This window comes from Pan troglodytes, chromosome 19 (genome assembly GCF_028858775.2).
Source record: "Pan troglodytes isolate AG18354 chromosome 19, NHGRI_mPanTro3-v2.0_pri, whole genome shotgun sequence".
Lineage (NCBI taxonomy): Eukaryota > Metazoa > Chordata > Mammalia > Primates > Hominidae > Pan > Pan troglodytes.
This window is the reverse complement of record NC_072417.2, coordinates 61,011,170-61,038,436: the sequence shown is the minus strand read 5'-3', so window position 1 is coordinate 61,038,436 and position 27,267 is coordinate 61,011,170. Positions and strand designations below refer to the sequence as shown.

Here is a 27,267-nt window from a genome sequence, read left to right as displayed (position 1 = left end):
TTTAGCAGGCAGGTGGAAGGTGGAGAGATTTGGTGTGGATGCGTTTGAGGTGATGGCAAGCCCACCCAATAAATATACGAGAGGCATCTAGACATTGAAGCCGAGTGGGACAGAAATAACGCACAGGGCCGTCCATCCAGGGGGAACGGGTGAGGCTGGTGAGAATGAGCGAGCATCCGCCAAGGTTCAGGCTCAGGTTTGCTCTTTTAATGCACACACACTTCTTGTCCCAGAGAATTTGGGAGGTCAGGGGATTGAAAGAGCCTTGAGTTATGGTAAAGGCAGCACTGAAGGTTGAGACTCTACAGAGGCCCAGAAAGGGATGATGCGGGCCCAGGAGGAAGCATGGGCTCGGTGGTCTGGAAGCAGTTGAGTGATGAGAGGTGTATCTAATCTGGCTTCCTTTCCTCATTTCTTTGCAGCTTCCGCCTGAAGCCACTAAAACCTCTGAGAACTGCCTGTCACCATCAGCTCAGCTTCCTCTAGGTCAAAGCTTTGTGCAAAGCCACTTTCAAGCACAATATAGGTAAGATGGGGATGTGTTTAGAATGTATCACCCGAGGGCTCCGCAGACTCAATTCCTGGTAACCAGTCTCCCATTGCCAGATTTACCCTGAGATTTCAAAACAACAAAACCACAAACACCCTTCTCTCTCCCATTATAAATCCTGATTAAGCACACACTCCTGTTGTCTCTGACCTTCAGTATTTCTTCTTTTCCTTCTTCTTGGCTTCTGAGCTCTCCACCTTACTTGAAGGAGGGGTGATAAGAGGTTGATTCCACAGAAGGTAAATGTGAGCTGGGATCTCACTAGCAAGCAGTCACTCTGAAGTTGGAGAGACCCTTCCTGTTTGTTCTCTCTCCAGAGAGCCCAACTTAACAAGTCATTCTGAGCTCAAGAGTTCCAAGCATTATGGAGGATATAAAAATGTATGTACAGCCTGGGCAACATAGGGAGACCCCATCTGTACCAAAAAAAAAAAAAAAAAAACAAAACCTAGCCGGGTGTGGCACGTGCCTGTGGTCCCAGCTACTCGGGAGGCTGAGATAGGAGGATTGCTTGGGCCCAGGAGGTCAAGGCTGTGATCGAGGCTGGCGTACAGTGAGCCGTGATCGCACCACTGTACTCCAGCCTGGGCAACAGAGTGAAACCCTATCTCAAAAAAAAAGTAAATAAATAAATAAACAAACAATAAAAAAAGTTATCCAGCCTTTGACTTCAGAAAGTATGTGTTCTCTTTGAGCTTTTATATGTGAAAGTGCAGAGATTCATACAAGGCAGAATCGTTTCAATATTATAATGTTCAGTGAAAGCACTGACAGCAGTGAAAGGTCAGAGAGGGGAGAAAACCCCATGGGCTTCTCAGAGGAAGTGTGCCTTTTGTTGGCCTCTGCAGGATGAATAGAAGTACGAATGGGTAGGAAGATAGTCAACAAGAACAAATGCAAGCTTAAAGGTGGGAATGAGCACAGTGGTCAGGATTTAGACGAGGAAGCCATTGGTTACAGAGAGACTCCTCTAAGTAAGATGCTTGCCTGTGTGTGTATATGTGTTTGTGCGTGTGTGCGTGCACGTGTGTCTGTGTGTTGCCAATATATATATTCATGCGTTTATATGTGTGTGTGTGTCTATATATATTTTAAGCCTTACAAAAGTCTCAGGGGATGAGTATTAAAATTTGGGAAGTTGGGCTTTTTCTACGGACACATGATAAGTGGCAGAACCAGGATTTGTCCCCTGAAATATGTCTAAAGCACAAGTCCTGCCTTTTTGCTTTCTTTGCAATTTTTCTGTTTTTCCAGCTAACCTTGTTCATTCACTGTGAGTCTCTGCTGCTCCTTCAATTTCACAGAAACTCTGTTCTCTATGATGGATACCAAAACAAGTTTTTTGTATTTTTCTTCTGGATGTTGCACTAAATCATTTCAAAGCCATGCTTTTCTCCGAGTTGTCTGGATAATATTTCCTTTGCATTTCTCTGCAGTGGTTTTTTGGAGGTCTCCAGATGGTTTTCTTCTCTTATTGACTTCTCTTCAAACAAGGAGATAATTATTCAGTCTTCTAGAATTTCCTTGCTTATAGCCATTTACTTCCATACTTTTTGGGCATTTGTATTCTTTGTGTTTGCACAGCAAGAGGTCACTTAAAACTGCCCGGAAACTATCCTGATTTAGGATTCGTGTTATATTCAATAACCACTGAAAAGATAAATAGGATATAATTACTGTCTTTAGAGGCTGATTGTTTATTTAGGAAGACCAAATAGTCTTTGAAACTAAGCTGCTTTCCACTGGTGAAGAAAAATCTATAGCACTTGACAAGTTCTCTCACGCTCTGCATCACCAGGGACAGGGACCCTGAAGAAACAGCCGGGATGACTGCGGGCTCTTCGTTCCTGCTTGCTTGAGGTTGTTTAGTATACAGGGTGAAGAGGATCTCACCTCTATGAGCTCAGATTTCTCTGTCATGCCTGAAGAAAGCCTTGCTCATTTCCTGAGGGATGTGGTAACTCTCCAGGAGGTATGCAGAGAGGAAACCTAGATTTTGTGGTCACCAGCCTTGAAAGCTACTGGCCATGAAAGCCGCTTGTAGGGCATCTGTCTTATTTATTTATTTATTTATTTATTTATTTATTTATTTATTGAGACAGAGTCTCCCTCTGTCGCCCAGGCTAGAGTGCAATGGCACGATCTTGGTTCACTGCAACCTCCACTTCCCGGGTTCAAGTGATTTTCCTGCCTCAGCCTCCTGAGTAGCTGGGATTACAGGTGCGTGCCACCATGCCTGGCTAATTTTTTTTTTTTTTAATTTTTAGTAGAGATGGGGTTTTACCATGTTGGTCAGGCTGGTCTCGAACTCCTGACCTTGTGATCCACCTGCCTCGGCCTCCCAAAGTGTTGGGATTACAGACCTGAGCCACCACGCCCGGCCGGGCATCTGTCTCCTCTTCAGGTGCCCAACGCAGAGGGTGCTAGAACCAAAAATAAGGAGACAGAGGAAAAGCATAGAGAAAGAGAAAGAAGAACATTTAGAACAAGGGAAAGGGGAGTATAAGGTGAAGGCATGTTAGAGAGAGGGGAGAGATCACTGATCATCGCCAGCAGGTCGAATTCATCTGTGTTGTTGTACAATTAATTCACCTATTTCTCTATTCATTTCCCCTCTCGTCCACATACTCTTCTTCCTTCTTTCAAATATTCAAGTGCCTGCTAATGTGCTTGGTCCAATAGTTACCATGAGGAGTAGAACTCCTGGCTGAATCCTTGTTGATTCTTTAGATATTTCATTCATGCCCTACTGCGTGCTGGGTTGTCTTGCAGGTGCTGTGAACAAGACTCAGCCCCTGTTCTCAGGGAGCTCACATTCTACCTGAGGGAATGCTAGATAATGTACAAGTAAACAACAACCTGTGATAGCCATCAGCAGAAAGATAAGGAAGCACTTGGGAGGCGGGGAAGTGGCCCACATTCCATAAGGCGGGCAGGGACTAGGCTTCTTTTCGGAGCTGAAAACAGAGTGACAAGGAGTCTACCATTTTAATAACTGGGCACAGAGTATTCCAGGCAGAGGACACAGCACAGGCAAAGGGCCAGCAGTGGGAATAATCCTGGCAGGTTCAAGGAATGGAAAGCCCAAGGTAGCTGCCAAGGAGTGAGTAGAGCAGCTGGGATTACAGGCATGCGCTGGAGATGGCTGGAGAGGTGGGTGGGGACCTGGTAGGGCAGGTTTTCAGTCCAAGTGTGCGGGTTTTAGTCTCAAGGGCACAGGAAGACACTGCAGAGTTAAAGGAGGGAGTGATCTAGTTCATTAGTTTCAGAGGTGACTGCTTTTTTTTTTTTTTTTTTTTTTTTTTTTTGAGACGGCGTCTTATGCTATCACCCAGGCTGGAGTGCAGTGGCACAGTCTCGGCTCACTGCAACCTCTGCTTCCCAGGTTCAAGCCATTCTCCTGCCTCGGCCTCCCAAGTAGCTGGGACTACAGGCGTGTGCCACCATGCCCAGCAAATTTTTGTATTTTTAGTAGAGATGGGGTTTCATCATGCTGGCCAGGCTGGTCTTGAACTCCTGACCTCTAGTGATCCACCTGCCTCGGCCTCCCAAAGTGCTGGGATTACAGGCGTGAGCCACTGCACCTGGCCCAGAGGCAACTGCTTTTTATGAGCAATGCAGGGAGGCAAGAGGAGGCAGGAGCAACAGTTGGTGCCACTGTGGTCCCAGTGGGAGAGCAATGGTGGTTGGAACTGCAGAGGTGGCGGTAGAGATGGAGGGAAGTGGAGGGGTTTGGAGTATGTTTTTGGATGGAGAGTCAGCATCTTTCCATTAGTCCTTCCACCCCACAACCCTCACCCCAGTCTTGCTAACGGGGTGAGGGGTAGAGGAACTAAGGGAGAGGTGAGACTCTAGGGTGACTCTTGGGTTTTTCTATGATTATAACTGGTGAGTACTTTGGAGGAAAAATCGAGGGTGCTTTGAAGTACGTGCCTGACTTGGCGTGGGATGAATCGGGGGTGGGGAGGACTTCCGAGGAAGTGACATTTGAGCTGATTGGATATTAAGGACCATCAATGCCCTTTGGGTATTTTTTCCTATAGCATGATGAGTAAGAGGCGAGGTGTTCACGCTAAAGATGAACTGGCAATGGCTAAAAATGCCAGCTTTGTGCCTGCTGATAAAGACAAGGTGTCGTCAGGGATGCCTTGAGGTCTGAGGGGTGGTTTTCTGCAGTGGTCAGTGGGGGAAGTGCCCGGCTGGCGTCTCCTGCTGTCCCTGACTCTCTCCTGGCTTCCTCTCCCTGGGGAGGGCTTGCCTGGGATGGCATCAGCCTTCTTGATGTAATTGAGAGATGGATGTTATTATGGGTTAATTCAGAGGCATCTTCCCTTAAACCCCTTTTAAGGGGCTGAGTTTTTGACTTTGGCTAGGGGAGAGAAAAGGAACCTCCAGTACTAGAGTACCGAAGATCCTGGACTATAGCAAAGATATTTAGTTATTCTATGTGATTATCATCACAGTCTAAAAATGTCTGCAAGTCTAACGACCAACGATTGTGGCTATGTTGGAGTTTTGGCTGGAGGAGGGAGTGTGTGTGTGTGTGTGTGTGTGTGCACACAAATTCTTCATGTCCTTCATAGCCTTTATCCACAGAAAGTCTAAGGATGTTTTTGAAGGCTTCCTCAGAACAGATCTTGGAAAGGTGAGATCTTGCTTACGTATTGGCATAATTACTGTTGTTTGCATAGACGTCAGATCCACTGTTCAGTGAGCAGGTAAAGTGGACTGGGTTTGAGGTGAAAGATGTGTGTGTATTTGGCAGCAGTTAAAGGGCAGAGTGACAAGAAATTCAGGGGCAAAGCCTGGGGCTCTTTGGTGGGCGTTTGCAGCAGGTGGAAAAGCAAACCGCAGCCCTGAGTTTTAATAGCACTGACGGGATTAGCTTTGTTAACAGAAGCAATTTGACAAGGAGAATGAATACCTTAGGGAAATGGGCCAGTGAACATTGAAAGGCAGTGGGGTGATTTTCTGTTCCTTTTCCCCTTGAGTGCACTTGTGAGACAACAGGGCAGGACTGTGAATGTCCTGGAGGGAATGGGGAGAATGGAGGCATCCATCAGGCCACATAGGGGTATTGCTCTAGCCTGGTAACATGGCCAGAACTTTTTGTAAAAGTGAAGCTGCCTCTCCATCTTCTTCAGATCTGTTTGTCACATCAGTCTGTCCTGATTTCTGAACCTTTGACACGTGGATGTATTTGACATCTTTCCTATAGTTTATTATGAAAACATTATACTTTTTCATTCTTTATTTTATTTTTATTTTTTTGAGACAGAGTTTTGCTCTTGTCACCCATGCTGGAGTGCAATGGCGCGATCTCAGCTCACTGCAACCTCTGCCTCCCAGGTGCAAGTGATTCTTCTGCCTCAACTTCCCAAGTAGCTGGGATTACAGGCACCTGCCACCACGCCCGGCTAATTTTTGTATTTTTAGTAGAGATGGGGTTTCACCATGTTGACCAGGTTGGTCTCGAACTTCTGACCTCAGGTGATTGCCCACCTCGGCGTCCCGAAATGCCGGAATTACAGGCGTGAACCACTGCGCCTGGCCATTGTTTTCATTCTTTCAATATAAAATTTGCCCATTCTATTTTTTTTCTACAAACCACTCATCGCTTGCTAGCTGATAGGAGTTGGTGGCTCAATGTAAAAGTCATATTCCTGAACCAGTTTAATGTGTTGCAATGCTTCAAGAAAAATGCAACCCAGCATAGTTTTGGTAGGCTGAAAAGTATGAAGACGTCAATGAAAAACATTCTCTCTCATTGGTTTATATACTTGTGAAATGGGAATTTGGGAATTTCCCAATGACCCAAGTATATCCTTCAGGCCAATTTTTTGCCTAGGTACGTGATGGACAGAGGTGGAGAAGGATTGGAGGAGAGACGCAGTGGAAGAGGAGACCCCAGAAATGTTGGATTTCTGGCTGGCTGGTGTTCACTGTCTGATACAATGCTTTCAACAAAAACACTACCATGGGTCTCCCAAAGGGAAATGACCTGAGGCAGCATGAGTGATGGACTGTCCAGTACTGGGGCCTGTTTCCTATAATCAGGTTGATGGTCTGATAAGTTGTATCCAAGATAACTGACTTAAATGGGCAGATCACCCAGGATTGCCTCGGGCGACACTCTCCTGTTTATGTTCCTGTTTGTCCCTGGATTTTCCTATTTGTCTGCTCAGTGGAAAACCAATCAAACGAGACGGGCACTTTCCACAAGGACTCAGGAAACCTGTTCTGATACCAGCTTTGGCTTACTTGCTGACTTATCCCGGTAATGTCATACAGTGCTAGGAGTATGGACTTCAGAGTCAGACTGCCAGGGCGGTCTTGTTCTGTGTCCTCAGTGAAGTTAATGTAGATTTTAGGATTAGTAACATAGCATGCAGAAATCCCTTGTGTCTTGGAAGACTATGGTGCATTATATGATAAGAGAAAGAAAATTGGTATGTACATGTGGAATATAAAAGTTGCATTTCAGCCGGGGGCAGTGGCTCACGCCTGTAATCCCAGCACTTTGGGAGGCCGAAGTGGGTGGATCACAAGGTCAGGAGTTCGAGACCAGCCTGGCCAACATAGTGAATCCCCCGTCTCTACTGAAAAAAATACAAAAATTAGCCGGGCGTGGTGGCAGGCACCTGTAATTCCAGCTACTCAGGAGGCTGAGGCAGGAGGATCGCTTCAATCTGGGAGGCAGAGGTTGCAGTGAGTCGAGATCGCGCCATTGCACTCTAGCCCGGGTGACAGTGCGAGACTCCGTCTCCAAAAACAAAAAAAAAAGTTGCATTTCACTTTCAGAGATCCATTCTAAAGTAAAGGAGTATTAAGTTTAAAAGAGTTGAAAGAATATAAATGAACATTATATATATCTACTCTGAACCAATTGACACCTCACCGACTTCTACTAAAGAACGCAGGAATGATATGAGCACGGAGTCTGGAAACTGAGCCTAGCTTTCTTACTTAAGAGCTGTGTGTTCTTCAGCAAATTACTTAACCTCTGTGTGCTTCAGATTTCTCTTCTGTAAAATGTGTATAATATCAGTTGCTATGGGTGGTAAATGGGTTCATCTATGCTAAGTGCTCAGAATTATGCTTGGTTCTTAGTACATGCTATTTCCATGTTATTACTTTAAGGAGCTATTTCTTATGTTTCTTCTTCTGTACAATAAGGAGGGTAGGCAGTGTCAGTGATTCTCTACTATGGGTGAACACTAGGGTCATCTGGGGAGCTTAAAAGCTCAGGATTTTAGAAAGATTTTGATGTCTGGACCCCTCTCTACCCACCTTGAAACAGAATCTCTGGGAGTGGGGCCTGGACATTGGAATTTGTAAAAAAGCCTTCCTGTGGTTCTGGGGCACAGTGAGGCTGAGAAGCAGGGGAAGAGATGGTCCTGAGATCCCTTCAGCTTGGAAGTTGGCATGCTGGGTTTGTATGGCAGGGGCGGGTCATAGCTTCCCTTCCCATACTCAGTGCATTTATGTGTGTCACTAAACATTCTTTTCCCTTTTAAAAAAACGGAGGTGAAAGTCCTGTAACATAAAGTTAAGCATTCTAAAGCGTACAAATCAGTGACATGTACATTCACAGTGTTGTGCAGCTACCACCTCCTAGTTCCTAAACATTTCATCACCCCAAAATAAAACCTGGTACCCAGTAAGCAGTCAGCCTCATCCTCCCTTCCCTCAGCTCCTGGCAACCACCAATTTGCTTTCTGTGTCTATGGCATTACCTGTTCTGGATACTTCATATAAACGGGATCGTACAATATGTGGGCTTTCATGTCTGGCTTCTTTCACTTAGCGTGCTGTTTTCAAGGTTCATCCACGTTGTAGTATGGACCAGGGGTTCATTCCTTTCTATGGCTGAGTTGTACTCTACTATGTGGACGTATCATATTCTGTTTACCCATTTGTCTGTTGATGGACGGTTGGGTTGTTCCCACCTTAACTATTGTGAATAGAGCAGCTATGAACACTTGTGTACAAGTATTTGAACACCTGTTCTCAATTCTTCTGGGTATGTACCTACGAGTGGAATCACAGGGAGTGGAAATGCAAGGATAATTCTGTATTGAATTTTACCACCAAATTGTTTACGTGTGATTAAACGTTCGCCTGTGTTCTTCACCCTCACAGATCTTCCTTGACTTGTCCCCACTGCCTGAAACAGAGCAACACCTTTGATCCTTTCCTGTGTGTGTCCCTACCTATCCCCTTGCGCCAGACGAGGTACGTGAGTGTCGCGGCTTGCCCGGTGAACTTGACTTCCATCCTTACTCATTACGGGGAACCTTCTGGCCTCACACCTGCCATTTTCTCTCCTTTGCTTCTCAGCCAGCATTTCTCTGGAAACCAGCCTTATAGCTGGATGACATTCAACTATTGAAATTGACAGAGTGAAAGGTTACTGTGTTCCTTCTCTAGCTGAGGAAGGAATTATGAATGTTTGGCACAATTGCCAGACTTAGATCTGTGGCCCATTCAGAAGCTGGCACGGACCCATTGGTCTCACTTAGTGAGACAGGGGCAAACTAGAGAAAATCCGTGGCTACCTGCTTTTTTTCCCCCAGCTTTATTTCAATTTCAAAAATCTATTTTCTTCTTTGAGAAGGTGCAGGAAAAAGATTTCTTTAAGGAGCAAAGAAAGAGGAAAAGGGTTGTTTGGGGAAGATGAGAAAAAAAGAAAAGTGGAGGTAGGGCTGGGTAACAGGCACCATGGGCCGAGTTCTATAAAAATAAGCCCAAATCTTAGCAGTGACCAGGAAGGCAAATGGCCAATGTCAGTGTCCTGGCATGTGGGTGAGCTCCTATGTGGGGTGTCTTCTCTGGCATTGGAAGAGAGGTATTTCCTCTTTATGTTCCCCACCTCCTTAAGTGCCATTTCTCTTACCCTCTTCCTATTGACATCCCCTGCCTTTAGGATGCAGCTGAAGACATAACATCTTCAGAAGGCCTTGCTTGGCAACTCAATCTCCCTTTCTGCTCTAAAATTGTGTGCTGCTGATCTTCTGCACTACAAATATAACTACTGGCTTATGCTATAACATGGCTTATGCTGTCTGTCATCAGTGACACCATCAGATAATGTCGGTCAACTTATAGATGTGATGATCTAAGACTCCCAGCCTGACACAGCACAGCACAGTGGTCAAGACCACTGACTCTGGAGCCAGACGGCCCAGGTTCGAATCCCAGCTCTATTAATTAATTACCTGTGTGACTTGGGCAGTTATTGGAGTACAGATCAAGAGAAACAGTAGCTGCAAGAGTAGGCCTTCATATGCTGGTGGGAAGGGGAAGCAGAGATTTCCAAAGGAGACTCTCATTAAGGAGAATGTCATCAGTAGTGTTGATTTGTACTGAAAAAAACACCTTGACTGCTTTAATTTTCAAACTTTGGAGTTTGTTTTTGTTTAAGCTTATCTATTTAACAACTAGAGCCTTGAGATCGGACATCTCTATGGTGATTCTTAATCAAATACTTTTTCCCCCAATTCTCTGGAAAAGTAATTTAGAAGATTTGGCTCTACCCTGCCACCTGGTGACAATGTACCAAGTACAGGGACACAACCAGGAAGCGGAGATTAACTATGTGCTGAACTTGATCCATTATCTTTCTTTCTTTCTTTCTTTTTGAGATGGAGTCTTGCTGTGTCACCCAGGCTGGAGTGCAGTGGTGCCATCTCTGCTCACTGCAAGCTTCGCCTCTCAGGTTCAAGCGATTCTCCTGCCTCAGCCTCCCAAGTAGCTGGGATTACAGGCATCCGCCACCACACTCAGCTAATTTTTTTGTACTTTTAGTAGAGATGGGGTTTCACCATGCTGGCCAGGCTAGTCTCGAACTCTTGACCACAGGTGATCCACCTGCTTCAGCCTCCCAAAATGCTAGGATTACAGGTGTGAGCCACTGCACCTGGCCTTGATCCATTATCAACAATGTCATTCACAGTTCATGTCAGTCCTTTAAGGGTGTTGCCCCTTCCTATTTTCCAGGTTCTTGAGTGTCACCTTGGTCTTCCCCTCTAAGAGCCAGCGGTTCCTGCGGGTTGGCTTGGCCGTGCCAATCCTCAGCACAGTGGCAGCCCTGAGGAAGATGGTTGCAGAGGAAGGAGGCGTCCCTGCAGATGAGGTGTGATAGAATTGCACTGGGGCCTGGTCATTGGATGATAGAATGCTAACTGAGCCAGCTGTCTAGGCTTTAGGCCAATTTGTGGTTCCCAGGTGACTCCAGTATGACTCATGGGTTTCTGGTTGATTAGTAATGCCTGCTGTCTGGGATGACTGGGCCTTGACTTTTCCCTGCATTGACACAGAATGACCAGAAAAGAACACCTTTGCCTTCCGAGAAGGCAATGACAATTATGATCATAATAATTCCAGCAATAGCTACCCCTAGGTAGTGCTAAGTGTGGGGCACTATTCTGTGAACTTTCTATTCATGCCTGATTTAATCACAGGCGTCCTGTGAAGTAGACATTACAATTATCCTCATCTTACTAATGGGGAATAAAGAAGCCCTGAGAGGTTAAGTGACTTGCCCAACGTCACTAGCTAGTAAGTGGCTGAGCCAGGATTTGGATTTCAATGGTTTGACTTCATAGCCCAAGTCACCATTGTATATTTTCAGTCTCGGCAATATAAACCAGGACAGTAAAGGAAGAGTAAATGAAGCAGGAGGACCTGCTGAGAGAACTGAGGATGTATAACATGAGAGAGAACATCTGGCGGAAGCTGGGATGGCTGTGTTCTACCTGTTTTCTTTTCAAACGAGTCTTGGTAAAGCGATTGGATTCACAGTGCCTGGAGGGGCCCTCATGAGGAATAGGGAGGAGGCCGTGGTGGCGCCAAGCCACATGGCAGGATGGGAGCGGCCCTCAGGGTGATTCAGTAGCTCCCTAGGTTTCTGACCCTGGACACAGTATGTGATTGGCTCTGTGTCCTTAACTGTGACATGGAAATTGACACTTCCCTGACTATCTCATGGGATTTTTTCAAATCAAAAAATATTTTTAACCTTGTTGGGAAGGCATGCCACACATACAATAACGTCTACCTATCTGAAGATTGTGGTTTGCTGGCTTTCTCTACGTTCATAGCTACATTCCTATAACCTCCACGCTTCCAGAGCCTCCCCATCACCCCAGTGGGCTCCTTTCTGCCCCTGCCCAATCAATCCCTCTGACCTCTATCACTACCTCATAGAATATTTATGACTCTCTCAAATAGCAGGGGAAATGTGTGTATCTTGCTTTGTAAACTCTAAAGTGCACTATGGGGAGTTACTGAAAGAGACGGAGAGAGAGGGGGACAGTGGGTGAGAGTCCTGGGGAGAAAGTGACAGTAAGAAAAGATCAAAAGGGAGAAGTCTATGAGAGGGAGCGTTTGAATAATTAAGAGTGTGAAAAATCTGGCAGGAATTTGAGAGGTGTGATGTGTTGGTTCAGGGAGATGGGAGTCAGTTGGGGATGCCAGTGTGGGACCGGCATTTCCACTGAAACTGAAAGTCATCTATTTTGATGCTTTGTTTTCTTTAACTGGCAAGTGTATTATATTTATGTTATATAAAATCATAAATATATGTACTTGGATTTATTTTTCTATTTTATTTATTTATTTTTTGACGGAGTCTCCCTCTGTCGCCAGGCTGGAGTGCAGTGGCATGATCTCGGCTCACTGCAACCTCCGCCTCCCAGGTTCAAGCGATTCTCCTGCCTCAGCCTCCTGAGTATGCATCACTACACCCAGCTAATTTTTTGTATTTTTAGTAGAGACGGGGTTTCACCATGTTGGCCAGGATGATCTCGATCTCTTGACCTTGTGATCTGCCCGCCTCAACCTCCCAAAGTGTTGGGATTACAGGCGTGAGCCACTGCGCCCGGCCTGTATTTGGATTTATTTATGTCATCTTATTTATTTATGTCATCTTATGCTATTTACCCTGTTTTCCTATTTTGTACCGCCCCTCCCCCCCCCATTTTTAGATTGAACAGTCTTTTTCTTTTAGAAGATGATTCTTTTACATTGAGCAATTTTTCTTTATTTCATCTTTTCTGGGATGAAGTACATCCAGAAGATGTACTTCATGTACATGTCAATATGTATATGTAAATATAATATATACATTATATTTCCATTCTTTCAGTGGTTACTAAAATGTCAACTTGCATAATTACGAGTCTAAAGCCAATCTTCCCATGTAACGCAAGGATCTTGGTATGCATTAAATCCCCTTATACCTTTTTGATTTAGATATTATTGTCCAGTGTTTTAATCCCTTCTCCACCTCCAACTGTAATAGTAATAATAGTTATATTTTAGCTTTATATAGTTGATAATATTTACCTTTGCCAATGTTTACCATTTTCTTTGGTTTATCATTTCTTCCTACAACTCAAGTTTTCTCTTTGATTCAGGTTTTTAAATCCTGAAATCTATGTATTTATGAATGAATGAATGAATGAATGAATGAATGACAGGGTTTTCCTCTGTTGCCCAGGCTGGAGTGCAGGGGTGTGATCATAGCTTACTGCAGCCTTGAACTCCTGGGCTCAAGGGATCCTCCCACCTCAGCCTCCTGAGTAGCTGGGACTGCAGGCTCATGCCACCATGCCTGGCTAATTTTTAAAAAAAATTGTGTAGAGTTGTGGTCTTGCTGTATTGTTCAGGCTGGTCTTGAACTCCTGGGCTCAAGTGACCCTCCCTCCTCAGCCTCCCAAAGTGTTGGGATTATAGGCATGAGCCACGGTGCCCAGCCCTGAAATGCATCTTTTTTTTTTTTTTTTTTTTTTTTTTTTTATGACGGAGTCTCGCTCTGTCGCCCAGGCTGGAGTGCAGTGGCACGATCTCGGCTCACTGCAAGCTCCGCCTCCCGGGTTCACACCATTCTCCTGCCTCAGCCTCCATAGTAGCTGGGACTACAGGCACCCAAAATGCATCTTTTTAACGAGAACTTCCCAGGCAGTGTACCTTGAATAGGTTATGTGTGCTGAGATATTGATTTCTTCAGCATCAGGGTAACAGAGTTGGGTCTAGGGCAGTCAGGGCCCCCACAGTAGTCACCCCTCTACTCTGCTACAAAACCATCTCCTATTTACTTCAATGTTTGGTAAAAATTTTTTTTATGTATGCAATCACGTGAAAAAGGTTAGTAAACCTATTCAGAAATTCTTTCACTCTGTAGTAAACACTCACTTTTTGTTCACATGAAGAGGGCTTTATTTTGTTGTCATTTTTCTATGCTTGTTCAGCTGGGTATAAAACTTAGATTTTTTTTTTTTTCAGTTTCTTTTTTTGTTGCACTTGAGATGTCTGAGGACAATCTAATTGTTGTATCTACTATGCTGCCTTATTACTAAAAATAAGTAGCCAATTAGAAGGAAGGAAAGGGTGAAAAATGGGTGTTGACTATCAGTCACTTTTAGATTTCTTATCTGTTGATTTCTCTTTCAGAAATCAAGAGGGAAAATGATCTTTCTCATTTCAGGTGATCTTGGTTGAACTGTATCCCAGTGGATTCCAGCGGTCTTTCTTTGATGAAGAGGACCTGAATACCATCGCAGAGGGAGATAATGTGTATGCCTTTCAAGTTCCTCCCTCACCCAGCCAGGGGACTCTCTCAGGTATAACAGGTGCTTTGCACAATTTTATTTGGCTATGATGAGTTACAGGTTTCAGAGGATACTCCTTGGGTGCAAAGGCATAAAACATCCAATTTTAGCACTTGGAACAGTCAGACTTATTATCCCTGGCATTCGTTGTGTGCAGATGGTTGATATTAAAAATTATTCACCTAATACAGGTATTCTCAAAACTAAGCTTAGTGAATATTAGAATCACCTGGAGGGCGTGTGAAAGCAGATTTCTGGACCCTACCCACAGAGTTTATGATTTGGGTGGCCTGGGGTGGGGCCTAAGAGTTTGCACATCTAACCAAGTTCCCAGGTGATGCCGATGCTGCTGGTCCAGGAACCACACTTTGAGAACCACTATTTGGTATAGATGCTGGAGTCATCTTTGCCATCAGGATTCCTATGGGTCAAGATTTGTGTGTGAAGTAAAATGTCTACAAATTTGAGCAGTACATGGTTAAAGGTTTATTAAATGACTTTTTAACAAAATAGTTCCACTTCTTAATGCTTGCTTTTCCTATTCCATAGACTGGCTAACATGGTCAATTTCTAACAGTCCTTTTTATTTGTAGGTCAGGATACATTTTGGCCAAGTTAGTGAAGAAGACCCATATATATATTATATATTATATATTATATGTAATATATAAAATATATGTTATCTATTACATATAATATATAATATATATAAAATGTATATTATATGTCATATATAATATAATATATGACATATACTATATAATATATATAGTGTATATATATACTATATATTATATAGTATATACTATATATAATATATTATATATTATATACTATATACTATATGTAATGTATTATATATACTATATACTATATACTATATTATATATAATTTATATTATAGTATATATATTATATACTAATTATATATAATTATATATAATATAGTATATAGTATATAATATATACTATATACTATAGTATATAGTATATAATATATATTTAATATGTATTATTTAATATATTTAATATATATTTAATAATTATATATGTTATATATAATATAGATAAATATATAATATATAGCTAAATATCTATATTATATATAGCTAAATATATATAATATATATTTTATATATATATATATATATGTATATATATATATATATTTGAGATGGTTTCTCACTCTGTCACCCAGGCTGGAGTGCAGTGGCGCGATCTCGGCTCACTGCAACCTCCGCCTCCTGGGTTCAAGTGATTCTCCTGCCTCAGCCTCCCAAGTAGCTGGGACTACAGGTGTCTGCCACCACGCTTGGCTAGTTTTTGTATTTTTAGTAGAGATGGGGTTTCACCGTGTTAGCCAGGCTGGTCTCGAACTCCTAACCTCAGGTGATCCACCTGCCTCAGCCTCCGAAAGTCCTGGGATTACAGGTGTGAGCCACCACACCCGGCCAGAAGGCCCATATTTAAAGGACCCTGTGCCAGTGTTACTTTATACCCCAGATGATTCCTACGCCCTGGCCCCACATTTTGGCCAGCCTAGGTAGCAGGCTATGGGAACTGGATGTTTGCAGTTCTCTGAGTTGACAGGGAGATGCTGGGCATTGGAATCTAGAACAAGACATTAACTGACACTGACTATATTACAACCCAGTGAAACAAGTTGTCCTTTCAAATTCAATCACAGTGGACACATCTTTTCCTTGAAAGTCAACATTTCAGAACTGATTGCAAATGGAGGCTAGTCCAATTCCTCTACTTCCTCACTGGTAAAGATTCTCACCCATCTCTGTATACTTCTTATGTTGGCTTTCTAAGAGAGTAGATAAACTGGGGACTCTGTAATGAAGTCATAAAAGCAACCAAAATTATTTTGGAGTATTTTTCAGGTGACTTGAAATATATTAGTTAAATTCTTGTTCCTGTTTTAAAACTATAGGTTGATGGCCAGGTGCAGTGGCTCACGCCTGAAATCCCAACACTTTGGGAGGCCAAGGCAGGAGGATCACTTGAGGTCAGGAATTCAAGACCAGCTTGGCCAACATGGTGAAACCCCATCTCTACTAAGAATACAAAAAAATTAGCTGGGCGTGGTGGTGCACATCCACAATCCCAGCTACTGGAGAGGCTGAGACAGGAGAATCATTTGAACCTGGAAGGTTGAGTTTGCAGTGAGCCAAGATTGTACCACTGTACTCCATCCAGCCTGGGGGACAGAGCGAGACTCTGTCTTAAACAAACAAAAAACTATTGGGTGAACACAATTGCAAATTCACTACCATATTCTTGATGTTCGTATGCCAGGCGTCAGATGGCACAAATGCCATGAACCTCATTATCTCCTCCCCTAAAGCCCTCTAGTGGCCCCCCATTGGTGGTTAATAGATGCTCAAAGAGAAAGAGGGACTAGAGAAGCTAAGGCTCTGACCCAGGAAAGCAGCTCCTTTAGGAATATGAACAAATGTCATTCTCTCCCTTCTAGCTCATCCACTGGGTCTGTCGGCCTCCCCACGCCTGGCAGCCCGTGAGGGCCAGCGATTCTCCCTCTCTCTCCACAGTGAGAGCAAGGTGCTAATCCTCTTCTGTAACTTGGTGGGGTCAGGGCAGCAGGCTAGCAGGTATGTTTCACTTTATTCTTTTTTCATGTGGTGTCTGGGATTTGTAGACCTGTACTTGGGAGCCTGTCTAGAGTAAAATTAAACATTTATTCCCAAGATTAATAAACTAGGAGCCAGAAGTAGGGTCCTTTCTGATTAAGAGGATTAGAAATATCTGCCTTAAGCATTTGGCTAACGTCATCATTCCTAACCATCAGACATCAGAGGCCTTCCTATTAATCGGAGGAACAGTTTTTACTGCCCTCACCACTGTTATTTTATATTGTAAAACCTAGGTGGTGCAGTGCTAAAAGAAACTGGCTATAAGAAAAGAGGTGATAATTTGGTTGTCTGTCCAGAAAACCAAGAACTGGAAAGTGATTGGCAGTAAGGAAAGGGTTCAGGAAATTGATGGGTTATATAACAAATATACAAAAACAGATAGCTTTCTTATATAGCCCAAATAAAGTGTTTAAAAGACAGAATTACATTAAGATATATTTAGGTGGATAAAATGTTTCTAAAAATGTATCTTGAATAATAAACTGGTAAAAACAAAAAGATTATTTAATAATAATTAAACTATTATTAATTAGCTCAGCTTTTAAAAATCAATTAGCCCAGCCTTACTTATTGAATAATTCATTAACTCTTAGTAATATGAAATACATCATTTTTATCACGTAATAAATACTTACAGATAGTTGGTCTATTTTGTTTGATTTAATTGCATATTCTTCTGCCTGTATTACAATATTTTAATAATGTCAGAATTATGGTATATTTCATATTACTACAGAGTGAGTGAATTGTTCAAAAGTAAGGCTGGGCTAATTGATTTCTTTGTTGCTTTTTATTTTAAAGAGTCAACTTTTTACTCCTGCCATGAATTCACACGTATAAATTTCAGGTTGACTAGAGAGGTAACTAGAGAAAAGGAAGCCATGAAATAACTTAAAGATGGCCGAGGTGGGTGGATCATGAGGTCAGGAGTTCGAGACCATCCTGGCTAACATGGTGAAACCCCATCTCTACTAAAAGTACAAAAAACTATCCGGGTGTGGTGGCACGCACCTGTAGTTCCAGCTACTTGGGAGGCTATGGCAGGAGAATCGCTTGAACCTAGGAGGCAAATGTTGCAGTCGGCCGAGATTGCACCACTGCACTCCAGCCTGGGCGACAGATCAAGACTGTCTCAAAAAAAAATTAATAAATAAAAAATAAAAAATAAATTAATAAAGACAACATGGGAGAATATTTATGTCCTTGGGTGGGGGCTAGTTTAACATCAAAGTCAGGAGGCTGTAAAGGAAAAGGCTGATGTTTTAAATATATTTAAAAATTTAAACTAAAAGCAAATTTGAAAGGCAAAGGGCAAATGAGGAAAGATATTTATGCCATGTGAGAGGTGAAGGATTTATGTCCATCCTCGAATTTTCCAGCTCTTGAAAATTAAGGAGATAAATACCCTTGGTGAAATGAACCACAGAGATGAACATTAGTTCACAGAAGAAATACAAGCATAGGTTGAAATATTCAGCATCAGCTTGGCACGGTGGCTCACGCCTGTAATCCCAGCACTTTGAGAGGCCGAGGCGGGCGGATCACCTGAGGTCAGGAGTTTGAGACCAGCCTGACCAATATGGAGAAACCCCATCCCTACTAAAAATACAAAAGTAGCCGGGCATGGTGACTCACGCCTGTAATCCCAGCTACTCGGGAGGCTGAGGCAGGAGAATTGCTTGAACCCGGGAGGCGGAGGTTGTGGTGAGCCGAGATTGTGCCACTGCACTCCAGCCTGGGCAACAAGAGTGAAACTCCATCTCAAAAAAAAAAAAAAAAAAAAAAAAAAAAAATCAGCATCATTTGTAGTGGGAGAAATTCTGGTTGCAATAGCAAGATACTATTCTTAACCTCTTAGATTGTTAAATGATTTTTAGAAATTGATAATACTCATTCTGGGCCAGAGTCCGGGGAATCAGGTAAATTGGTATGGCTTCTTTGGAGGACAGTTTGGGAAGAAAGAGCTTTAGTCTTGACTTTCTACTTCTGGAACTTTACCCTAAGGGAATAATTGTGCGCTCAAAGGTTATGTCCAAGGTTATATCTAGTTCCTGCGATAAGCAAGCATTGTTTAAATAAAAACTTGGAATGCCTCACAGTACAGGATGGATTAAGTAAACCGATCTGTCCATACAACAATGGACGCACAGTGCCCTTGCCTGTCCAGACAGATCACCTCATATTTGTGTTCTGCTTTAGCCAATTTTATTCAACAATTTCACATTCTTACCTCATTGGGTCTTCACACAGGCTGCAGCGAGGCCAGGAAGCAGTGAGTCGCTAGTGATTTGTCTAGGAGTACCCACGGCAGAGTTAGGGCCCATAGGCGCAGGCTCACCCAGCATTCTGTACACCGTGAGCTCACTGCTGTGCGCTTACTATGTTGGGACATGGATACCATCCCCAGTGATGAGAATATTCTCGATACCCCAACCAAAGTTGTGTCATCTGGATTTATGTCTCTGCCTTGCCTTCCCCTGGCTCCAAGCTTGTCTTACTCTATTCCCTGCTGTGAGTAAGAGATTTTGCCAGCTAGCTGGTCATTTGGAGTAATCTGTTTACACAGCAGCATCTACCTGGCTTTGTGTCACTGGGCCTCTGCTTACATTGCAGTGTCTCCATTTGTTACAAGGTTCTCTGATTGGCAATTTTGTATTGTGTTTGGCTTTAAAAAGCATTTACATTATTTTTAATCGACACATAATTGTACATATTTATGGGGTACGGAGTGATATTTTGATACATATACATAGTGTGTAATGATCAAATCAGGGTAATTGGCATAACCGTCACCTCAAACATTTATCATTTCTTTGTGTTGGGAAGATTCAAAATCCTATCCTCTAGCTATTGAAAGCATACAATAAATTATTGTTAACAATAGTCACTCTATATTGCTATAGAACACTAGAGCTTATTTCTCCTATCTAGCTATAATTTTTATTCATTACCTAACCTTTTCCTAGCCCCCACCGGCCCCTCCCAGCCTCTAGTAGAACCACTATTCTACTCTACTTCTGTGACATTAACTTTTTTAGATTCCACATGAGGGAGTACATGCAGTATTTATCTTTCTGTGCCTGACTTATTTCACTTAACATAATGTCCTCCAGCCTCATCCATCTTGCCGCAAACAACAGGATTTCATTTCTTTTTTATGGGTGCATAGTATTCCGTTGTGTATATAGACCACATTTTCTTTTTCATTTCTTTTCCATTCATCCACCGATGTACACTTAGGTTGATTTGGAATCTTGGCTATTGTGAATAGCCCTGCAATAAACACAGGAGTGCAGAGATCTCTTTGACATGATGATCTTTCCTTTGGATAAATACCCAGTAGTGGGATGGCTGGGTCACATGGTGGTTCTATTTTTAGTTTTTTGAAGAACCTCCATGCTTTTCTCCACGGTGTCTCCATTCCCACCAACAGTGTATAAGAGTTCCCTTTTCTCCATATCCTCACCAGCATTTGTTATTTCTTGTCTTTTTGATAATAGCCATCCTAACTGGGGTAAGATGATATCTCATTGGGGTTTTGACTTGCATTTCCCTGATAATTAGTGATGTTGGGCATTTTTTCATATGCCTGTTGGCTACGTGTGTCGTTTTGAGAAATGTCTATTCAGACCCTTTGCCCGTTTTTAAATGGGATTCTTTGGGTTTTTTTGCTGTTGAGTTTTTGTGCTTAGCTCTTGTCACTTATCCTATTGACAGGAAGCCAGGGTTAGAACAACCACTCATGACTGGTGGATGTTGCTGGTTTTTCCTTTGCTGGGATAACCCGATTTCCTTGGATTTTCAGGTTTGGGCCACCCTTCCTGATAAGGGAAGACAGAGCTGTTTCCTGGGCCCAGCTCCAGCAGTCTATCCTCAGCAAGGTCCGCCATCTTATGAAGAGTGAGGCCCCTGTACAGGTCAGTGGTGTGCATGCGTGTGTGTGTGTGCGTGCGTGCGCATGTGCATGCGTGTGTGTGGGTGTGTGTATTGGGAGGGGTGGAATTTAGGGTAGCCCAGGAGAGGATAATTTGCTGTTAAAGAGTGCTCATACTGTTTTATAAAATGACTTAGATTTATTTGCAAGGAAGTAACCATCTTATAGTCTGTAGTGTTTTACTTTTGTGCCATTACGAAATACCTTTCATGGACAGAGCTTTTTCTTATTAAATCTTTGAAAACACCATTGGGAAAATGGCATTTACATTAAAACGAAATTTTTTTTTTCACATTTTCCATCACTCCCTAAGCATTTACATTATTATTCCCAATTTTGTATGTTTATGGCTTACCATAGTTTTTCCTAGAAGATAGCATATCATAATAAATTGTAACTTTTATGTTTAAATCAACAACTTCAAGGGACTTGAGATAGAATTTCTGGGAAAATTAAAATGGATGATTATGTCCAAATATGAAAATCTAAATGTTAAAATAAGTTTGTCCAGTTTTTTAAAAACTAAGATAACTCAAAGGAAAACAACATTTGCCTTATTTATTTATTCTCAGATTGGTAGTTTCCAAACAAAAACAGCATGTTTAAAAGCTATTGATTTTTTGTTTTTAGCTCCTATAATATCAGAAACTATTCTGATGGTTGCTTGACACAGAAGATGTTGAAATTTTTAGGGACAGGTCAGTTGTGTCAGATTCCTGTTGTCCCCTAACTATTCCCATAGTAAAAGCTTTTTATTTGGGGCACACACAGATCTTATCTCAGAGATAATTCCTCATAATTCATGTTCCTTCCTGCTCAGCAAAAACCATATGTTTGATTTAGGATTTATACCAAATAACATTTTGTTAAAAACCTTCACTACATTTGTCCCAACTTTTATCTCTAAAGGATTTTGTTCAATGTACTGTAGATCAGATCCACCAAAAGTGCCCAAATTAGAAACTCCTCTGCAAGTAGGTCAGTCTATCCGGTGAGAGTTTTGCCTTCTCCCAAACCTTGAGCTACTGATTATCGCAATGGATGAAACTATGCTTTTTTTGTTTGTTTGTTTGTTTTTTGAGACGGAGTCTCACTCTGTCGCCCAGGCTGGAGTGCAGTGGCGCGATCTCGGCTCACTGCAAGCTCCGCCTCCCGGGTTCACGCCATTCTCCTGCCTCAGCCTCCCAAGTAGCTGGGACTACAGGCGCCTGCCACTACGCACAGCTAACTTTTTTGTATTTTTTAGTAGAGATGGGGTTTCACTGTGTTAGCCAGGATGGTCTCGATCTCTTGACCTCGTGATCCACTGGCCTCGGCCTCCCAGAGTGCTGGGATTACAGGTGTGAGCCACCGTGCCCGGCCAGATGAAACTAATTTCATGTGAGCATTTAACTCAGCCATCCTTACTCTTACCTGCTCACACTCCTGTCCTGTTTTTTTTTTTTTTTTGAGATGGAGTCTCGCTCTGTCACCAGGCTGGAGTGCAGTGGCGTGATCTCGGCTTACTGCAACCTCCGCCTCCCGGGTTCAAGCAATTCTCCTGCCTCAGCCTCCCAAGTAGCTAGGACTACAGGCAAGCGCCACCACACCCAGCTAATTTTTGTATATTTAGTAGACACAGGGTTTCACCATGTTGGCCAGGATGGTCTCAATCTCTTGGCCTCATGATCCTCCCACTTCAACCTCCCAAAGTGCTAGGATTACAGGCGTGAGCCACCACACCCAGCCACACCTGTACTTTTGCCTCCATACCTTTGCAGTCATTTTAGCTTTATTTTATTTTCGAGGCAGGGTCTCACTCTGACACCCAGGCTGGAGTGCCGTGGTGCGGTAATGGCTCACTGCATCTTTGACCTCCCAGGCTCAAGTGATCCTCCTGCCTCCGCCTCCTGAGTAGCTGGGACTGCAGGTGTATGGTACCGTACCCAGCTAACTTTTTTTTGTTTGTTTGTTAGAGACAGTTTCACCATTTTGCCTAGAGTGATCTTGAACTCCCGGGCTCAGTTGATCCATCTGCCTCAGCCTCCCAAAGTGTTGGGATTACAGGTGTGAGCCACTGTGCCCAGCCCAATTTCAATTTTAGAAATGGATCAAGCAATCAATGGGGCCAGCAAAATACTAATACAGGCAACCTTTGACTCAGCCACAGATGCTTTTTCACAGATTCACGGGTAAATGTATGGTCAGACATGCTTTTCTGTAGGAGTAATGTGTTCTAGATGGTTGTGAGGCTTCCAGGCTAGCCCACCCATTTAACCCATAATTCTTTTAATACTATATTAAATACTGGTTCAAATATAGTCATTTGAAGAGAATATATTCAGGAGTCTCAACATTGAACTGAAGAGATTAAACATATTGTATTGAAGGTTTGGACATGAACTTCCCTAGCCAAGAATTGAGAACAGGAAAGTTTCTTACAAAAATGACCAGTTTACTGGATAGGATTAATTTGCATGTATTATGAAAAAAATAAAAGCTATAAATGCCAATTTTTTTTTTTAAAGAGATAGAGTCCCACTCTGTTGGCCAGGCTGGAGTGTGGTGGTGTGATCATAGCTCACTGCAGCCTTGAACTCCTGGGCTCAAGTGATCCTCCCACCTCATCCTTGCAAGTAGCTGGGACTACAAGCACCTGCCATCATGCCTGGTTAATTATTTTAATTTTTTTGCAGTGATAGGGTCTCACTGTGTTGCCCAGGTTGGTCTTGAACTCCTGGCCTCAAGAAGTCCTCCCACATTGGCCTCCCGAAGTGCTGGGATTACAGGCATGAGCCACCATGCCTGGCTACCCAAACACTTTTATGGTATTTTGTAAACGGGGGTGTGTGAGGCCAGCACTATTTGTGTGCAGGCAGAGTAGGCTGCCTCTGTGCAGATGTTGGTGCCGTAATGATGGCTGACTTTTGCTGTCCAAACAACAAGGCTCCATTAGGGGCGGAGGAAAAAGAGTTTTCTCCCCCAGATTTAAGTTAACATTCTCCTTAGGGAGAATACCCTTCCGTGGCCAACCCTCAATCAAAGCCCCTGAAGTCATCTTACTTCCAGACGTTGATTTCGTCTTTGTTGAAGCCATAGATGAACTGGAACGTGGTTAGAGTCTGGCTAGACGTATGAGCTCCCTGCCCTTCACACTCAAGACCCCCTGCAGCCCAGTTCCAGTTTACCCACCAGCCTTGTGGCCGATGCTCCCTGCACACGTCAGCTCCCACAGCCAAAGGGGTCGGCTCACAACTCTCTGCATCTGTTTCGGGTCATTCTGTCCTACCATGTGTCATTCCTCTTTCCTGGAATTATGATGCTTTTCTCTTGTTTTCCTCTCATAATTCAACCTAGATTTCCTCCATGGTTTTTAAGAAAACATGTCTGCCTTTTACCTTTGTCAGAGTTTGGAAGAAAATTTATTTTATTTTATTTTATTGTCAAGATCATCAGTGACAAATTTAAGCACCTATTTCTTTTATTTGAATGAAGACCCCGTTGATTTTTTTAAAAATTTTGGTAAAAGATATATACATTTATTTATTTTAACCACTCATAAGTGTATATTAATTACATTTACAATGTTGTGTCACCATCACTACTATGTATACTCCCGATTTTTTCATCATCAACAAAAACTTTATTAAACATTATACTGATTAAAACAAAAACCTTATACCTATTAAAAAACTAAAATGTTGCCAGACGTGGTGGCTCACGCCTGTACTCCCAGCACTTTGGGAGGCCGAGGCAGGTGGATCACCTGAGGTCAGGAGCTCAAGACCAACCTGGCCAACATGGTGAAACCCCATGTTTACTAAAAATACAAAAATTAGCCAGGTGCGGTGGCAGGCGCCTGTAATCCCAGCTACTCGGGAGGCTGAGGCAAGAGAATTGCTTGAACTGGAGAGGAGGAGTTTGTAGTGAGCCGAGATCGCACCACTGCATTCCAGCCTGGGTGACAGAGCAAGACTGTCTCAAACAAACAAACAAACTAACAAACTATACCTATTAAACAACAGTTCCCCGTTTTCTCCTCTGCCTAGCTCCTTGTAGCTACCATTCTACTTTCTATCTGTATGAATTTTCCTGTTTTAGGTACGTTATGTAACTAGAATAATATAATATTTATCTTTTTACATCTGGCTTATTTCACTAAATGTCATGTTTTCAAGGGTCATCTGTGTTGTAGCATATCTCAGAATTTCCTTCATTTTTTTTCTCTTTTTTTGAGATGGAGCTTCACTCTTGTTGCCCAGGCTGGAGTGCAATGGCATGATCTCAGCTCACTGCAACCTCCACCTCCCAGATTCAACTGATTCTCCTGCCTCAGCCTCCCGAGTAGCTGGGATTACAGGCACCCGCCACCACACCCGGCTATTTTTTTTTGTATTTTTAGTAGAGACGGAGCTTCTCCATGTTGGTCAGGCTGATCTCAAACTCCTGACCTCAGGTGATCCACCTGCCTCAGCCTCCCAGAGTGCTGGGATTACAGGCGTGAGCCACCACGCTGGGCTGCCTTCATTTTTAAGACTAAATAATATTCTGTTGTGTATATATCCCACATTTTGTTTATCCATTGTTGGTGGACACTCAGGTTGTTTCTTTCTTTTGACTTGTGGATCATGCTGCCGTGAACATTGGTGTATAAATATCTGTTCAAGCCCCTCCTTGCGACTCTTAGATATACACCTAAGAGAATTAAAGGTTATATGGTAGTTCAACATTTAACCTTTTGAGAAACTGCTGAACTGTTTTCTACAGCAGCTGTACCATCCATTTTATGTTCCCACCAGCAATGCATAAGGGTTCCAGTTTCTCCAAATTCTTGCCAATGCTTGTTATTTTCCATTAAAAAAAAAATTAGGCCAGGTGCGGTGGCTCATGCCTGTAATCCCAGCACTTTGGGAGGCCAAGGCGGATGAGGTCAGGAGATCGAGACCATCCTGGCTAACATGGTGAAACCCTGTCTTTACTAAAAATACAAAAAAAATTAGCCGGGTGTGGTGGCGGGCGCCCGTAGTCCCAGCTACTCAGGAGGCCGAGGCAGAGAATGGCAAGAACCCGGGAGGCAGAGCTTGCAGTGAGCTGAGATCGCACAACTGCACTCCAGCCTGGGCGACAGAGCGAGACTCCATCTCGAAAAAAAAAAGAAAATTAAAACAAATTTAATTGTAGGCTGGACGTGGTGGCTCATGCCTGTAATCCCAGCATTTTGGGAGGCCGAGGTGGGTGGATCGCGTGAGGTCAGGAGTTCAAGAGCAGCCTGGCCAACATGGTGAAACCTCATCTCTACTAAAAATACAAAAATTAGCCAGGTGTGGTGGCAGGCACCTGTAATTCCAGCTACTCAGGAGGCTGAGGCAGGAGAATCACCTGAACTCAGGAGGCAGAGGTTGTAGTGAGCTGAGATTGTGGCACTGCACTCCAGCCTGGGCGACAGAGTGAGACTTTGTCGTCTCAAAAAAAAATTTAATTATAGCCATCCCAGTGGGTGTGAAGTGGTACCTCAGCGTTGTCTTGATTTGCATTTCTCTAATGACTAATGATGTTGCTGATCTTTTCATGGGCTTCTTGGCCATCTGTACATCTTTGGAGAAATATCTGCACAAATGTTTGCCCATTTTTTAATTGAGTTGTTCATTCCATTGAATTTTTAAGAGGCATCTTCCGTTAAATATGTCATTGTAAGCCTCATTTCACTTTCAGAAAAGTTAAAATATAATAAACACATATCTTAGAATAATAACTAAGGTGCTATCTCTTTATGTGGCTTATTTTAAAATGTATAAATATTTACTTTGTCTGTAAAATATACATGAACTGGCTTTTAGAAAATTGCCTCATTGTGGGGATGATAATCATCTTAATAAAGTAGGTTAAGTTACCTATTAAAAATTAATTAACATGATTGATTTATGTTCCATTACATGTACCAGTATCTGCTCCAGTTAAGCATTTACTATTTAAACACACTGTGTTCATTTTTGGGGGGAAGATGTAACATATTACAGTATTAGATCACTGCATTACAGGGTATAGTGTGAATCTGAAAAAAATGAAGTTTTTGTCTCCTAATTTTGAATTCTAATTATTACGGGAATATTCAAAATACACTATGGAAAATAATGATTATATTTTTTAATGTATGTGCCCGTTTAGAGTCTAATTTAAATCAATATAGGGGCTACATAATGATCCATGTCTGTTTTTGTCTTTGCAGAACCTGGGGTCTCTGTTCTCCATCCGTGTTGTGGGACTCTCTGTGGCCTGCAGCTATTTGTCTCCGAAGGACAGTCGGCCCCTCTGTCACTGGGCAGTTGACAGGTAAGGGGGAAGGTCCAGGTTCAGTCAGCTAATGAACCCTTTCTTATTTTACCAGAGTCCTTTGAGGGTATATGTCAATGAGATTGCTCATAGTATTTGTTATTCTTGATCACTTACCTCTCCAGTACCAGCCGCTATGTTAGGTCATTGGGCATGTTCTGTGCTTTGAACCCGTATGTCTGGAGAGGCACTATTATGTCC

The 27,267-nt window shown here is 42.8% G+C and overlaps 1 protein-coding gene across 2 annotated transcripts in view; it reads left to right on the top strand.

The window, feature by feature from the left end:
• USP43 (ubiquitin specific peptidase 43) overlaps positions 1-27,267 on the top strand; it is an 87,876-nt gene that overhangs the window by 24,358 nt on the left and 36,251 nt on the right. For both annotated transcript variants that reach the window (XM_009432765.5, XM_511843.9), the window contains exons 3-9: positions 423-526; positions 8,693-8,785; positions 10,550-10,685; positions 14,040-14,175; positions 16,646-16,781; positions 20,629-20,740; positions 26,963-27,066. In XM_009432765.5, coding sequence (XP_009431040.1) covers positions 423-526; positions 8,693-8,785; positions 10,550-10,685; positions 14,040-14,175; positions 16,646-16,781; positions 20,629-20,740; positions 26,963-27,066 — 821 coding nt within the window. The remainder of the gene's footprint in view (positions 1-422; positions 527-8,692; positions 8,786-10,549; positions 10,686-14,039; positions 14,176-16,645; positions 16,782-20,628; positions 20,741-26,962; positions 27,067-27,267) is intronic.